We start from the raw sequence: 15883 nt of genomic DNA, 5'->3' as shown, positions 1-15883 counted from the left end.
CTAGAGCCTTTTGCAAATCTACATCTGTTTCAGCCATGATAACAGTATCGTCTGCATATAACAAAATGAAAAGCTTGAGATACACATATAATTCTTCTTCAATTGCATCAGTTATACTTTGTACACCAATAATACCTCTGTCAGAGAGAAAATCTTCCAGGTCATTGATATATAATGAAAATAAAAAAGGCGATAGATTTTCACCCTGGCGAACTCCAACGTTACAATTAAAATAATCTGTGGTTGTACCATTCAAATTTATCATAGATTTAATTCCAATATACATATTTTTGATGAAGTTAAAACATTTACCACTGACTCCACTCTTAAATAGCTTTTACCACAGTCCAAATCTCCAAACCGTATCAAAAGCTTGTTTAAAGTCAATAAATGCGCAGAAAAGTTTCTTTTTTCTTTGACAAAAAAATCTGACATAAAAACTGTAAGGTAACTATATGATCTAAAGTTGAGTACCTTTTTCTAAATCCTGTTTGACTCTCATTAATTAGATTTACTTCTTCAGCAAATGTTTCTAATCGTGTGCATAAAATACTTGTAAATAATTTTCCTAAACAGCTCAATAATGTTATGGGTCGATAATTTTCTGGTAGTGTTGGGTCACCTTTATTTTTGTATATAGGTTTAACAATGCCAATCAACCATTCATCCGGTACGGTACCTGAGTCAAATATTAAATTGAACAATTTTCTGTAAACGGGTAGAAATATAGTAATTGTTGAAGTTATATGTTCATTAAACAATTTGTCAAAACCACATGCTTTGTTATTTTTAAGCTTTTTGACACTTTTCAGTATTTCTTCATCACTGATAGCACAATTCAGGATATCAACTGAGAAATCATTTGAAAAATTTCTTACATCTTCCTGTTCATATAAGTTATTAGGTGCAACATTGCAATTATTATCTTCATTCATATCTTTCAAAAAATTATACATGTCATTTATATCGACAGCACATTTCTTATTTTTATCAGATTCTCATGAGATTATACATTGTTCATTTACTTTTACGTTAAGTTTCTACAGTGTATAATTTTTTTGTCCAAAGTGATTGATTGCTTAATTTACTAGTGGTGCAGTTGTAGTAAATGTTACCGATTAAAAAAAGCTTGAAAAAAAGTGTCAAGTGGAGATTTTCCTTAAAATAAAATCAGTCTAAAGAATTAAATTAAACTTGAACAATTGAAAAACATGTACAAGAAAGTTAAACTTAATTCAATGGTAAGGTATTAAAAAAAATATTCTGATGACTAATCTATCCTATTCTCGCATCATTTCTCCAGTACATTTTCTGAGGAAATGATGTTTGTGATTAAGTTCCTAAGTGTCAGTAAAGATCAATGTTCCTGAGTAATTTTACTATATGCATATTACGCGAAAGTTACGCTTTATATTGCGAAAGTTACGCGTTAATTCGCGAAAGTTTTGCGTTATATCGCGAAAGTTTCGCGTTATAACGCGAAAGTTACGCGTTATATCGCGAAAGTTTCGCGTTATAACGCGAAAGTTACACGTTAGTTCGCGAAAGGTTTGCATTATATAGCGAAAGTTTCGCATTATAACGCAAAAAATTTATTTTCTTTTTTAGCTACGAAAATGAGCTAATTGGGCTTTCGTAAAAACCTGACAAGCCAAAAAAATAAAAAAAGGAAACGTCAATTTTCCAAAGGCGAAAATCCTATTTCGTGGGGGGGGGGGGGGGGGGGGGGAGAAAGAGAGAGAGAGTAGGTTTGAACTTAAGTACCTTTAGTTAATTTTTTTTCCAAACTCCAAAACTTTACCCATTTTTAACCTATACTGCGAGGTGTCTGTGGAAAGTGGGGGGGGGGGCTAAATCTACGATGCAAGGTTCAATGTCTATACTAGGTATACATTTGGGAAAAAAAAGTGGGGGGGGGGCTAAGCCCCCCACCCCACCCCACCCCGGTTCCGACGCCTAAGGGTGAATTTTAATTAAAAACTTATTTTCGCTTTCAATAATTTACCCCAACTCGTAATATCAAAAATGAAAGTAAGGTCGTTGACACCCTTTCGTCGATAATCTATTTTACTTAAAGACAAGTTTAATCCTTAAATAGTGAGTACAATATATATTCATAGATTATTGATTAATTATGAAAGAAAAAATATTTAAATTTTATAATATATTTCATTCAACGCCTATATACACAACTACATGTAATCTTATTTTTTCACCGTTTTTTCTATGAGTATTCTTAATTTTACTAGATTTTGTAACAATGTATAAAATCATTTATTTCATTTAATTCTTCACAGAAAATCTCGCCTTTTTTACTGTAAAACACAATCGCAGTGAATGTAATTATAATGCTTGTAAAAAAAAAATTGAATTGACAAAATATTTTTTTCTATATCGCCAAGGATTCCTATAAATTCGGCATAGATATAATAAATTTATGTGAGCTATCTTATTTACTACTGCTAGGTTAACAGACAGGGACGTCAAATTTCTGTGATGCTTCTTGTCAACAAAGATTCTATCATATGTTAGCAGAACACGTAAACTGCACACTATATGCACTGTGCACGTAATTGTGATCAGCCACTGATTTGCAATGGATTTTGATGATGTGTTGAAGAAAATAGGAGAGTTTGGTCCCTATCAAAAGCGAACGTTAGCATTATTAAGCGTAACATGGATTATTATCAGCCCCATTATGATTTATTCTGTATTCGGGATCGCCACGCCAGATCACAGGTTCGATCTATTTCTAATTATTTTTCAAGAAAAGCTTAACCGGGTAGAAGTAAAGACATATTATATTATGCATGCCCTAGAGCTCATAAAATAATGTAAATCGTGCTCTACTAGGCGCTTTGATTTCAAAATGACAATTATTTTTTAAACAAACTAAATAATTTGCTTCTTTTACCAGCCTAAACTGTTTTATTAAGTTCACTTCAAAGCGAAACGTCTTCAGACAATGTTCCAGTGACTCAAACGCAAAACGAATCATAATATAATATTCAATTTACAACCATCACATTTTCACCGCGGATGACATCGGTTGTGGCAGGTCGGCAAGGGATGTTCATTCCGCCGTGGCACCTGATCCCACATCTCGCGTGTAAGAAGTCAATGTACCCCTTCTAATTAGTATTGATTGGATTTAAGTTTGAACACTGTTCATTATCTGTATATATATTTCACCATATCTGTCGTTCACTGATTTTTATTAGAAAATTTAAATAAGTGTAGATGTTGCGCACGGTGTTGGTAATATTATATCTAACTCTTTATGTCGCTAAGGAGTAGGCGGCTTCACGATGTCCTTTTAACTTTAAATAAAAAATGAAATTATTTATGTTATCCTAAGTAATAAATAATTCTTGAACTTTAAATAAAAAATGAAATTATTTATGTTATCCAAAGTAATAAATAATTCTTGAATATCTCTTTTAAACAGTTTAGAAATATTTTTACTATGATGAGAAGTTATTCATAATTGGTCTTTTACAGCGAAATTCCCGTGTCCGACGTTACATCAATTATTGTTCGCGCAACTACAAGGTATAAAAGTATGCACTTAAAGTTCTTGAAATAAAATAAAATTTAGGGGATACAATAAAATATATGCATTCTTTAAGATATAGTTGAGTTTTTAACATCATTTTATCAATTTCATGAATTTGGATCGAATCTACAGTGCGTAAGTAAAATGTCTACCAGAAAAAAATCGTTAATTTACATTGACATTAGGCGAAATGGCAATGTGTACCAGACATTAATTCCAGACAAATATAAATTTTGGTGAATAATCTTTGAGTACATATATATCTAAGATTAATTGAATTGATACATTTTATAAAACTTTTCCAACACAAATATTAGGAAGGATTTCCTAAGTGTAGCCATTTCGTTATGCACGCACGAGTCACTGTATTATGGCATTGTTACTTAATATGTTACATACAAAAAAATATATAAATGTAAATAAATCAATGTAAGATTTACAGCAATCATTGCTGTAGCTTGAAAGAACATTTAATGCTGTGTTAATTAATTACATAATTTCTACAGTAATGGTCGACATGAAATAATTGCAAGCACCAATTAAAGTGTAGCCATTTTGTCACAAGTACGAAAAACGTCATGCAATGTCGTGCACAAGCGTTTAATGTCAGAAAGATATATATTTACAGGTAGGAAATATAAGATATTTTAAAAACAGATCACCATTTCAGTCTTTAGTTGCTTCATAAAAGGAACAATTAATTGGTTTGCGGCCGTTTTTTGACGCTTGTGTCAATATATGTTTCTTTTTTTGATGTAACGTCAATATGTACGAACAACGTGCGCAACATTTACATTATTTTAAATCATGTACTAATGTTTAACTTCGTAAAAGACATATCAATAAAATGGACTACATTGGGAAGAAAACTCTTTAAAATTGCGTCAGTCTACAGTATTTTTTATAGTCACTGAATATTTTCTCCTTTACATATTACAAGTATGAAAACCATTTTCTTTAATAAAATCATCAACTCTAAAATAGTTTGAACCGGTAGTTTAAGGTTATTTCTTAAGTATCATATGGGGTTTCAACTCCGAGGCGGTGATTTCAAGCATTTCGAAAATTCATTTTTTGAAATTCTTTGCTTATGAATTCTTTGAAACAAAATGACATGCACACGGTTGTAAGAATGTAGTACCTTCCAATTAAGAGCAATAGGCTGTTTGAAAGCGTTAGGGACCCGTTTCATCAAAGGTCGTACGCCCAGTTGTAGCGCTACGCCGGTGTGATGTCGGGACGAAAATTTGCATTTCATTAAAGAGCGTATCGTTACGCCTGACTTAAGTTAGGCCAAAATTTTACGTCTACTCATGGGTAGGCGTAAGTTTGGGTGTTAAGTTAAAATAAAACATTTTACATTTTATTTTAAAACAAATTAGCGAGTTCTAAAGCACGGTCCTATATATAAATATATATAATCATCAAAATGTCCGTCTGTCTGTTACGCTTTGGCGTACCCATCTCTAACTGCAACTCATACGACAGAATGAAACTTGATGAGACTTTTACAGAATCTTTATTACATAATACCATCGTGCCTTATTGTACTTTTTGATCCGACGCATGCATATTTTGGGTTTCCCATAGCAAAACATTGACACTGCCATTATAATCATATGGGAGGCGGGGGTACTGAGTATCTTTCAGTGAGCTCATTGCTTACGGAGCCTGTACATGTAGTTATATTTTAATTCTGTTTCATTCATTAAAATGAGATCCATTTAATTTGTCTATTTTGAAATAAAATATTCCCCAAAAATATATTTTTTAAAAAAAAATCGATTTCAAGGCACAGTAATCCTCTTTTTAGTAATTTTCTACATTTAAGTAAAAATATTAAAAAAAATTATCTTAAAACCAAATATTTTTTAATCATGTTTGAAGAGTCTATTTCTTATTTACTCCTCGTCCGCATGCGTGGATCTAGAGGGGGGGGGGGGGGGGGGAGAGGTTCCAGAACCTCCTGATTTGTAGATTAAATATTACTGAATGTACAGATTACTCAGTTATAATTATATTTCTAGGTATCTTGGACAGGTGAAGTTCCCGGCGAATCTAAGACGGGACCAAGGGCGAGGGTCTAATAAACAATAAGAGTTTTTTTTTAAATGGTGAAATATATTATTATACTTTTGTAATATCGATGTAAGACGATGATAATATCAATGTAAGACGGTGATGATACACAGTTAAGTTCAAGAAATGAATTATATTGCTAAAAATATTTTTTCTCAGACAAACGTTGATGCAGAAGACATCTTTAATTTTCATGATTTTGGCTAAAAAAGTAAATTTTACAATACATAGAATAAGATAATGTGAGCGCATATAAAGCACATATCAGATGAAAATATATGTTTTAGATTTCCCGCATAACTGAGATTTTCAATGAAATCAAAATAAAGAGTCCGACTCTCTCTCTCTCTCTCTCTCTCTCTCTCTCTCTCTCTCTGCGTACGTTAAAACGGTACTTTACATTTAACCTGCAGATAGTTAAGAGTGTTTTTTTTCTATAACTGCATGTACCTAGAGTCTAGTATTTCAAAATTATATTTTGAACCTTAGTTCCATTTTAATAACAATCAAAAATATTATCTGACTCATCTGAATTAAAAAAAGATTAATAGACTTAGAGAGGATTGTCTTACATGCACCTTAGAAGTAGCAAACGTGTTAAATTTATTTCTTGACTCAAAATGTATACATATGTAAACTGTTTGCATTTTTATACATTTATTTTTGCCTGCATATGCATTTATTATGAAAAAAAAGTTTTTAGATTTTATTCTGTCACAAACTTAATTATTAGTATTTATCAGTAGAATCAGTATTTATCGAATCATGAAACTTGTTATCAAAGGTGAAGTCATTAACCTGTATCTATTTCTGGTAGAGTGAGTAAGGTGGGGGGTGTAATTAAAATTCCAAAATAAATAGTTTCCTCTTCTAAATTTATAAGCATTTTTATCATTGAAATGTTGGGAAAAAACTAGAATGGAACAGATACATTTCTCCTACATGACCCTATAAATCCATGCATGTTTCAATCAGTGCAGGTATTCATTTATCTATAATTTGTGTTATCCTGTACTTTGGGCAATGTTAATGTTTTTGCGCCTGCGCAATGCTACGTTGTCAAGGACTTAGTCCTGCGACTAAGCGTATCGTTTGCGACTAGACTTAGGCCACTTGGTGAAACACAAATTACGACAGACTAAAGTTTGGCGTAAGCCTCGGAAGTACGCCTAAGTTAAGGCTTAAATTTACGACTTTTGATGAAACGGGCCCCTGGACAATTCAGTCGACTGGAAAAAGTTGTGTCGCTGACATTCTTTGCTCATTAGTTTTCAAAAACGGGCGTGTGCAGCTCATTTTAAGGACGATTGATATAAACCAATCCATGCAAACTTTTTTTCTCCTTTCTGTAAGAAATAAAAACTTTTGGTGGTCAAATTCTATTTTGCCTAAAGGAGTTTCAAAGTTTGTTACCAAAAGGGATTTCAAGGGTTAGGGTTTTTCTATGTTTAAATCTTTGTTTCTTTCAAAAATATGGATTTCGTCCATACACCAAGAAGAAGATGTGAATGGCAAAAGTGTTAGGCAAAAGGTTTGTTTGTCAACTAGATGAACAGATGTGAAATCTCACTCAAGAGGAAGGTTGCGTCTCCTACACAAGGATTTCCCTGTAGGAAATATGGGAAGGAATTCTCACGTACCATTGTGGTGGGCATTTCTTCAAAGCATATTTTTTTCTTTTGAAAATCTTCATTGAAATTCCCACATTTTGTTGCAGTATCTTTAGAATGGTACCTTAGATTTGATAGCAACCGATAGAGATTAAATTAAGCATTCGTGTCTGTATATTTACATTCAGTGTAATTTTCTTAATGAGATCCATTGGAATTTCATAAGTATTCAATATGCAATAAAACACATCAAACTTTGTCACTGCGAGCTAGAATACCTAGAAGGAATTATATGCATTTTCAATACTCTTAGAACACTAAAATGTGCATTGTTTTGACTCAATTTAATAGATTCAATGGGCCTGTTAATTTATCGTAAAAATAAAATATTTTTACGCCCTCCCTTTCGCATACCTCTCTGTACGTCTTTTAAGCACAACGGGTCTTAAAGGTGCTATATTCAGTAGAAATAATAATGAAATTTACGATTATAATGAAAGCAAATTAGAGATTGTTAATATAACACATTGGATTTTTATTTTTGGATGTCGAACTTCTTATAACGTGTCAGATCACTTGTTATCATACTGCTATAACGCGCGGTATTTAAATAGTTGGCACTGTCTGGCACTGTTTTACGACAACAAAATCAAAATATAAGAATTTAAATGCTTATAAAAGTCTTTGCACACTGGTGAAAAATCTTTTGCCTTCCATATGGCCATTTACATTTTATTCGTGATGAATGAGCCAGGAATCCATATCCAAAGATTAAAATATAGAAAAAAGTCTTTAATTTGACCTCGAAAAGGGGGGTTGTTTTTCAGTGAAGAATTTCAATAGTTAAATGTATTGCTTGGAGGAAGTCCCCTCCAATGCTACGTGCAAATCCCTTTCCACATTTACTACAGGGAAATCTTTTTCGCAAAAGAGACGACGCAACCTGCCTCTTGAGTGAGCTTTCATACGTGGTCTGTTCAATAGTTGACAAACAAGCTTTTTGCCTAACATATGACCATTCACTTTTTCTTCGTGGTGGATGGACGAAATCTATATTCTCGAAAGAAAACAAAGATTTAAACACTGAAAAGCCTTTGACTTGAAACCCCCGTTCGTAACAAACCTTGAAACCCGTTAGGCACAATAGAATTTGAACACAAAAGTCTATATTTCTTACAGTAATTCAGGTTTTTATAAGAAAACAGTTTGTATGGATTGTTCTTATATCAGCCCTCATCCTTAAAATGAGCTTCAAACGTCCTATTTTTGTAAATAATAGAGCCAAGAATGTCAGCGACACCACAACTTTTTCCAGCCGACTGATTTGTCCTGAAGTGTTAGCACAATCCGTAAGGCTTTCAAACAGCCTGTTGCACTAAACTGCAGGCGGGTAATACATTCTTACAACCCGTGCACATGTCATTAATCCCAAAGAATTCATAAGCAAAGAAATTTACAAATATATTCTTCAAATGCTTTTAATCACCGCTTAGGAGTTGAAACCCTACATGACACTTGACCAAAACCACATATACCCATTTACATGTACATGGTGAACTCCGAAAATGATAAAAATCATTTCTACTGAATCCAATATTTTACGTTTTAAAATGGCTTTATATAGACGTTCTTATGAGATCTCTTCAAATTGATATCTCGGGAAAGAACTAAGGACGTAGATGAACAGTCTAGGCTGAGTTCAAGATTTAAGCACTAGTCGTTTTGTTGGGCTAGATATTTCTGTATACTGTATCAATTAATGCCTGTTATCCTTCGTATTGGATGTGCTCGTTGAGCTTATAGTGGGGGCTACGGTTTTGAACGTCGTTCTTTTCTTCTTTTACGGCAAAATAACTTTAATATTGTAAATAAAAGATTCCTGCTTTTTCGTTAAATTAATTGCTGTGGGAACATATTTGTTATTGATTTGTTTACAGGTGTGGAATTCCTGGTTATGATAATGATACCTACAACGTCCAAAACAGTCAACACCAGGAATTAATACAGAAATACATTCCTATTGGCCCAGATGGATTTTACGATAAATGTCACACGTTTCGATTCAACCAATCGACACCTTTCTTTTTTAATGTCAGTAGAACGTTGGAGGAATGTTCTTCGTGGGTATTTGACAAATCTCTCTTTGACGAAACCATTGCCACAAAGGTATACACTTATGTACGAGATTGGTCCAAAGGTATTGTAACTCCAACTTTAAATAACGATACTCTTTTTTCTTTTCGCCTAATGGAATGAATACAGAAAATAACGGTGTCCTATTTCAAATCTTAAATTTATTAAGAACCTATGAACAAGAGAACAAGCAAAATTTAGAAACAGAGTAATTAAGATCTGACAGATTTTTGGTTGAACCTATGATAAATGGGAAAAAAACTTTCGTCACAAAGACGTTGGTAAAGTTTTTAAAGCTTCTAAAAAGTGATGATGTTTAAAAAAACTTTAAAAATTCTTAAATTATGCAAGATTTTCTTAATATGATATATTCAAAATGTATTCAGAATTTCTAAAAAAGAAAAAACATTTCAAATTTCAGATGAATCTTGTCTGCAAAGAGAAGTATAAAGTTTCTCTGAGTAAAACTGTCTTCTTTGGAGGAGTTCTAATAGGATCTTTTTTGTTTGGGATGCTTTCGGATATGTAAGTTAAATGTATATTGAATTTGTGTTTGTTATTTCATTCATTCATTGTGAACAATTTATATCATAAACAAAAACGGCCAAAATGAGAAGAATTTATTCTATCGAATGTAGTATTGCAATTGGAACACGTTCGGCGAAAGCGAAAAGAGTTAAAATTAAAATTTGGCTAACATTTTCCTGCATTCAGTAGGTTCATCATATTCTCTTCCTCATTTGATATCCTATTACAGGTTCGGACGTCGATTTACCCTTTTGATCGGACTTTTAATTGTGTTCGCTTCAATTATGGCGATTGCATGGGCAGACAATTTTACAACCTTCGTCATATTGTATATGTGCGCTGGAGCTGGTGTCGTGGGTATATTTATGACGTCATATGTCCTTGGTAAGATATACAAGTTTGATAATTTACTTATACTCTCCAGTATTATTTAAAAATGAACTCAAACTGGGAAACTACGAAGTTCCTCTTTATAATTTGTTATATTATAGTTGTGTGTCTAAATTAAAGGAACTTGGACACAGATTTGAAGTCAATATATTCTTTATAATATTACGACTTACATATTATGATAGCATTTCGCATAAAAATCAAAAACAAAATATTATTTCATTTAAAAGTTATTAAAACTTCAATTTTTTTGGCGGGTTTGATTGACACGTCCTTGCACTTTCACAAATTTCAACCTTATTCTTAATCCTTGAAAAAAGTTGCAATCTTGTTGTGAGAAATATTAAAACGTTTATACAGAAAAATAATTTTATTCAGAGTAGAAATGTTGAAAAGCAAAACTCCTTCAAACGTATCGTCATTCCTAACCAAATGTTGCGTACAGAGTTTAGCAAATCGAGCACAGTTGTATCATGTACACAGTTTTTGTAAACAGGGCACGAGTTCTGTTATTATTGATGTTTACAATTCACCAGGTGCTTTAAATCGTCACAGACTACTTACCAAAACCACACGGACTGACAACATATATTGTGTGTTTGTTTTGCTTTCAAACATATCTACTCTGAATTTTCTGGATTTTTCATTTATACACAACGAGATTGCCACTTTTCCTTAGGATTAATAATAGAATTTATTTGTAAAAGAGCAAGGATGTGTCAATCAAACCCGCCAAAAATTTGAAATTTTAATATCTTTTATATGAAATAAGATTTTTGATTAATTTTTGTGTAAAATGCTAAATTAAAATAATATATATAAGTCGTCATATTATATAGAAAAAATAACGTCAAAATGTCTAAGTACCTATTAACTACATTTACGACTCATCAGTTGCTGTACTAAAGAACTAAAAAAAGAGCTAATAAAGTAGCTCAATTTCTTAACGTTCGTTTAATTTCCAGCTGCAGAACTGCAGCTTGCGAGGTGAGAAAACATAGACAGATAATCCAAAGATCAACAGATATAAGCATTGTTAAAAGCATAAACAATATCAATACAATAAGAGTTAAACAGCCGGTCTTTTATCATGACAGCCACGCCCCCTGAACCTTTCGGTGCTTTAATATGAGTGTGAGTGCGGTTAAACCCCATCCATTTAAACCCATGCTCTATTAAGTCTATACCACCTTCATTAACTAAATGTGTTTCGTTCAACCAAACAATATCACAATTAATATACTTTATAGTGAAGAAATAATAGAAGAACAGTAGGGTCTTCCGAAGCAAAAGCTCGGAAGACCCTAAAAAGAATAAAAATCTTTACCAACAGAATCAGTAGGTCTTCCGTTGGAAACAGAAGACCTTGAGATTTTTATAGCTGCCGAACTATATTCATGTAAAGCAGAAAAAAAACATCTGAAGCATTCGCAATAAGTTCATGTAGAAGGTTTTTAAATTGCTTACATGTGAATCCCTTTTGGGTTTTTTTTATTCGAGTTTTGCATTCCAGATTCTAACAGTTCTGCAGTAAGGTCCCTTTAGTGGTGTGGGTCAATAATTTGCTTTTATTGTATTTTGCAGGTATAGAGTGGGTTGGTCCATCTAAGAGAATGCTTGCTGGATGTGTTGTTCCCATAACTGGGCCGCTAGGAATGCTTTATCTTATTCTAATATCATATCTAACACGTTCCTGGCATTGGATGGCTATTTCCTGCGCTATTCTGCTTGGTTTATACATTATACTTTGGTGGTAAGAATTTGATCATTAAGTATTTTTTTTTCAGTAGAACTTTGTTAAGCCGAAGACCGATACCGGTAATTCGGACTTTTTATTTTCAGGGAAAAAATCTTAGGGAACAGTTCATATTTAGTTGAGCAAAATCTGTTTCGTTATTCCAAAGGCTTTAGTATTCCTATTCGGAAGAATTTGCTAGGGAATAAAAGAAATCGGAGAAATGGGACTCAATTGTTGATCAAAAGCATAAAGAACTAATAATCTAAATATTTCATCTCGACTCTCTTTATTTTGTATATTATGAAGCTCATCATATGTCACAATGTCAAATCAGATAAATAGAATGAGTTGTCTGCATTTTTCAAATCGAAATGAAATAAGCAGTTTTAGCTGGAAAGAATTAAAAAGCATATTTTTTCATTGAAAATCATAAAGGTAGAAAACAAACCTCATAAGAGCATGCAAAGACATACATTTTACTGAAGGTTTATTCCCGAGTCTCCGCGATGACTGTGTGGAAAAAACCGGAAACAAGACGCCGCCATTTTGTTGAAGAGAGCAGCCGAATGGAACCACGCAGACTTTTCTTCAGAGATACTGGACAAAATTGTCGCCAAGGAGACGGAGGCAGCCAAAGTGTGGCTGTTGTTCTCTGACAGGACGCTCGGAATAAGGACAGTATTATATTTTACAATTGGTAGGTACTGAGTATTAGTACGACAATATTAATTAGCTCAATTGATATCCATGGGATATTGTATAATTTACATAATTAGGATAATTCTCATTTAACAATTATAACATGTAAAAATGAAGTTTGCATCATACTGTTTAATATTATTTTAATAAAGTAAATAGTGTCAGAATATATATCACACGAATACTTTACTTAAGTACTTGTATATCATTTTTGAATATACCACTGGTATTTATCAATATAACATACCTCCTTGTTAAGTTAGAAAAACAACAAAGTAAATGTTAAACTTTGTGCAGAGTTTAAGTTGGAATAAGTTCATTTTTTTAATTTCTGCAGGTTGGCAGTTTGCATGGTGTATTATGGACTGAACCTGAACACCGCTATGCTCTATGGGAACTTCTACATAAATTTTCTTATATTTGTGATGTTAGAGGTAGTTGGGAACGCAACCCTATGGCTAACCATCAACAGATTTGGTAGAAAGAGAAGCTACATATTCTACACGACTGTCGGTGGACTATCTTGCTTGAGTACAATATTCACAGTTAACTATTTGCGAAAGGGTAAGATCAGTTCTAAAACACGGCTCTTGATATATATTGTGATGACAATATTTTTTTATTTTTCTTTTTAATTTTTTATGGAAGATTTATTAAAATTGAAATGTGAACCATATTCTGTATAAAAGTAGAATTATTTGTTCGGTGTGAAAAGGAAGCAAATTGTTTTTCTTTCTTGAAAAAAAAATGAAATTCCAGACTTACAGATAGTAACCACCATTCTTGCTATGGTTGGGATGCTCTTCAACACAGCTGGATTCACTACGCTCTACTTTTTCTCCGCGGAGATATTTCCGACTCTTGTCCGTAACGTCGGCATGGGAACAAGTTCTAGTTTGGCCCGTGTAGGTGCAATGATTTTTCCATTCATAGCAGACACGGTAATACTTTGCATGTTATTGCACAAAAAATGTGACATTTTTCTAAAGCGATGAGAATTGTAAAAAAAAAATCTACATTTAAATACAAATTGTATTGCTTAGCTTGAAATTGTTAGTAATTGTGTTAAAAATTGATAATACTATATATAGGGGGAAAATAAGAATGAAAAACAAAAAGTACTGTAGAATCACAAATTTTCGAGGGTCCAAATTTCTTTGGTTTGAATAAAATATATTGGTTCATGTAGATTTTATTTTCGTGGTTTATCAGTAGTAGTATATTTGAAAAAATTGCCATTGGTTATGGACAAAATTTTCTGAGTCTTATGAAAACCGCAAAAAGAACCCCCCACGAAAATAAGGGTTTCACCGTATATATCAAAACGAAAATTCCTCAATTTGCCTATAATTGCATCAAAATGATATCGTGACTAAAATACGAAATTGAAAAAGTAAATTTAATACGCATGTGCAAAAACTAAATGACGATTTATAATGCAATGCAGCGCCACCTGGTACCTGGCTCCACTGGTGTCGCTATACCATTGGTCATCTTTGGCGGAGCCTGCCTTATTGGTGCCGGACTTAGCTTATTTCTCCCCGAAACTGGAAGCAAAATGTTGCCGGAAACCATTGAAGACGGGAGGAATTTCACCTTGTACGGTCAAATAATTCACTATTTTAGCCCTTACAAAGAAATTAATTCAAAATTTGAATGATTTGTTTTTAAAAATGATTAATTTCATTTTCTTCAGGAAAGCCTTACAGGACAAGAAAGGAAAAATACAGAAGAATGAAGAAAATGCAACAATTTCAGGATCAGAAAATTTTATTTAGAGTCGGATTTTACAAAATAAACATACGCTCTGTAGAGCTTTAGACCGACATGATATTAGTACTACAAATGCATAGATACATAAATGACTATATACACATATAAAACAGTTGATTAACATGGTCAAGCATCAAAACAAACATATTTACACATACAAAACAATACAGAAAAGCACATAAATCATGCAAATAAATAAGACAAACACAGAAAATAGATATATAATGAATAGGTCAAAATAGCATTGATGCTCTAAAAGAATAATCTATGATTTTTACATTTTTGATAAAAATATAGCAAATTTGTTAAGTTAAAAGTATATGATTGTGTAATACTACATGTATACATTTATGGTAACTAAGTTTACCCACATGTAGCCAAGTGCATAATTGTAGTCCCCCTTCGTACTTTCCGGCTTTTTGTATCTTTACCATGACCTTTTATTGTTTTATCATTAAACTTGATGACGTAACACTGAATGAGTACTGTTACCGATAGATGCCATGTGTTTACTTTGAAGATGTAAAAGCTACTTTGAGCCACTTGGGCGACTCCACTGGTGTGTTCTTATATTTAAATGTGTATTTTCATATTATTTTATCTAAGTATAATCGTTAAAAACATCTGTAATCCTCTTGAATGATGTTATGTATGCACTGATCACAATTGTGTATTCCCGCCATTTCGGAAGCTTCTCCATTCAGTCGCTGGATGTTTATCTGTAGGAATACTTTTATTTAGTAGTACTGATACAATTATAGAGTTGTTTTATTTATTATATAATACTGTGAAATGAGTTTTGATCACATTATTGAATTTATCTTGTCTGTTATAAACCTGGATAGGTATTCCGGAAACTGCGTTTCCCTTCATACTGAAGTCTCGGTCTAGGTTCTGTAATTATGTCGCGAATAGTGTTTACTTTTACCATTGTTTACATGCCGATTTTGGAGATGAAAGGCGAAATTCGTAGTTATGATGATTTCATGCTTGAATTTGACATGATGGTACTATTTTCTTTATTAAATACTCAGATACAGTTACTGCATGATTATGCATTCTAGTCATACATGTTTGTATGTTAGGCTACAAAGTTAGGAAGGTTGTGAAAAGGTGATTATAAGTATCCTTGTCGGGTTGTTAAGGTCATTGGCAACGAAGGGTTTCCGGAGAAAAAAGGTTTATACCCAGGTTTCTTTACTTATGAAAAAAAGTCATTGAGAGTGATCTCCCGTATTGAATTCTCCAGGCGCAGAAAACAAAGAAAGCATATGTAACAGACTGAGAGGTAAACAAAAGCACATGTGTTTTTTTATCAGATATATTCAACTCTACAGTAATAAAAGAAAAGTAGAGATGGGTTTGTTTACATTGTGT

At 32.7% G+C, this 15883-nt stretch overlaps 2 protein-coding genes across 2 annotated transcripts; both read left to right on the top strand.

Annotated features, from left to right (window-relative positions):
* Positions 1-2519: 2519 nt before the first annotated feature.
* Positions 2520-12707, top strand: LOC134242240 (solute carrier family 22 member 7-like). Its single transcript, XM_062724325.1, has 6 exons — positions 2520-2739; positions 9183-9411; positions 9800-9903; positions 10136-10290; positions 11881-12049; positions 12520-12707. Exons 1-6 carry the CDS (start codon positions 2597-2599, stop codon positions 12542-12544), a joined length of 825 nt encoding a protein of 274 aa, XP_062580309.1. The 5' UTR covers positions 2520-2596; the 3' UTR covers positions 12545-12707.
* Positions 12708-13075: 368 nt separating this feature from the next.
* LOC134242239 (organic cation transporter protein-like) lies at positions 13076-15146 on the top strand. The gene is made up of 4 exons (XM_062724324.1): positions 13076-13297; positions 13493-13674; positions 14181-14332; positions 14430-15146. The coding sequence occupies exons 1-4, from the start codon at positions 13084-13086 to the stop codon at positions 14509-14511; spliced, it is 630 nt and encodes a 209-aa protein (XP_062580308.1). The 5' UTR covers positions 13076-13083; the 3' UTR covers positions 14512-15146.
* The last annotated feature ends 737 nt before the right edge of the window (positions 15147-15883 follow it).

This window comes from Saccostrea cucullata, unplaced genomic scaffold, assembly GCF_032062105.1.
Source record: "Saccostrea cucullata isolate Sc308-1 unplaced genomic scaffold, CSIRO_AGI_Scuc_v1 ctg7242, whole genome shotgun sequence".
In the NCBI taxonomy this organism is placed as follows: Eukaryota; Metazoa; Mollusca; class Bivalvia; order Ostreida; family Ostreidae; genus Saccostrea; species Saccostrea cuccullata.
Note: the sequence above shows the minus strand (reverse complement) of the source record. Positions and strands in the feature narration are given on the sequence as shown.

Excerpts from the sequence above, each read along its gene's own strand:
- LOC134242240 (XM_062724325.1), top strand. The coding sequence starts at position 2,597 with ATGGATTTTGATGATGTGTTGAAGAAAATAGGAGAGTTTGGTCCCTAT. Across the intron at positions 9,412-9,799 it reads ACGAAACCATTGCCACAAAG|ATGAATCTTGTCTGCAAAGA; the intron begins GTATACACTTAT and ends TTCAAATTTCAG. Across the intron at positions 12,050-12,519 it reads TTATACATTATACTTTGGTG|GTTTATTCCCGAGTCTCCGC; the intron begins GTAAGAATTTGA and ends ATTTTACTGAAG.
- LOC134242239 (XM_062724324.1), top strand. The coding sequence starts at position 13,084 with ATGGTGTATTATGGACTGAACCTGAACACCGCTATGCTCTATGGGAAC. Across the intron at positions 13,675-14,180 it reads TTCCATTCATAGCAGACACG|CGCCACCTGGTACCTGGCTC; the intron begins GTAATACTTTGC and ends AATGCAATGCAG. Across the intron at positions 14,333-14,429 it reads GACGGGAGGAATTTCACCTT|GAAAGCCTTACAGGACAAGA; the intron begins GTACGGTCAAAT and ends CATTTTCTTCAG.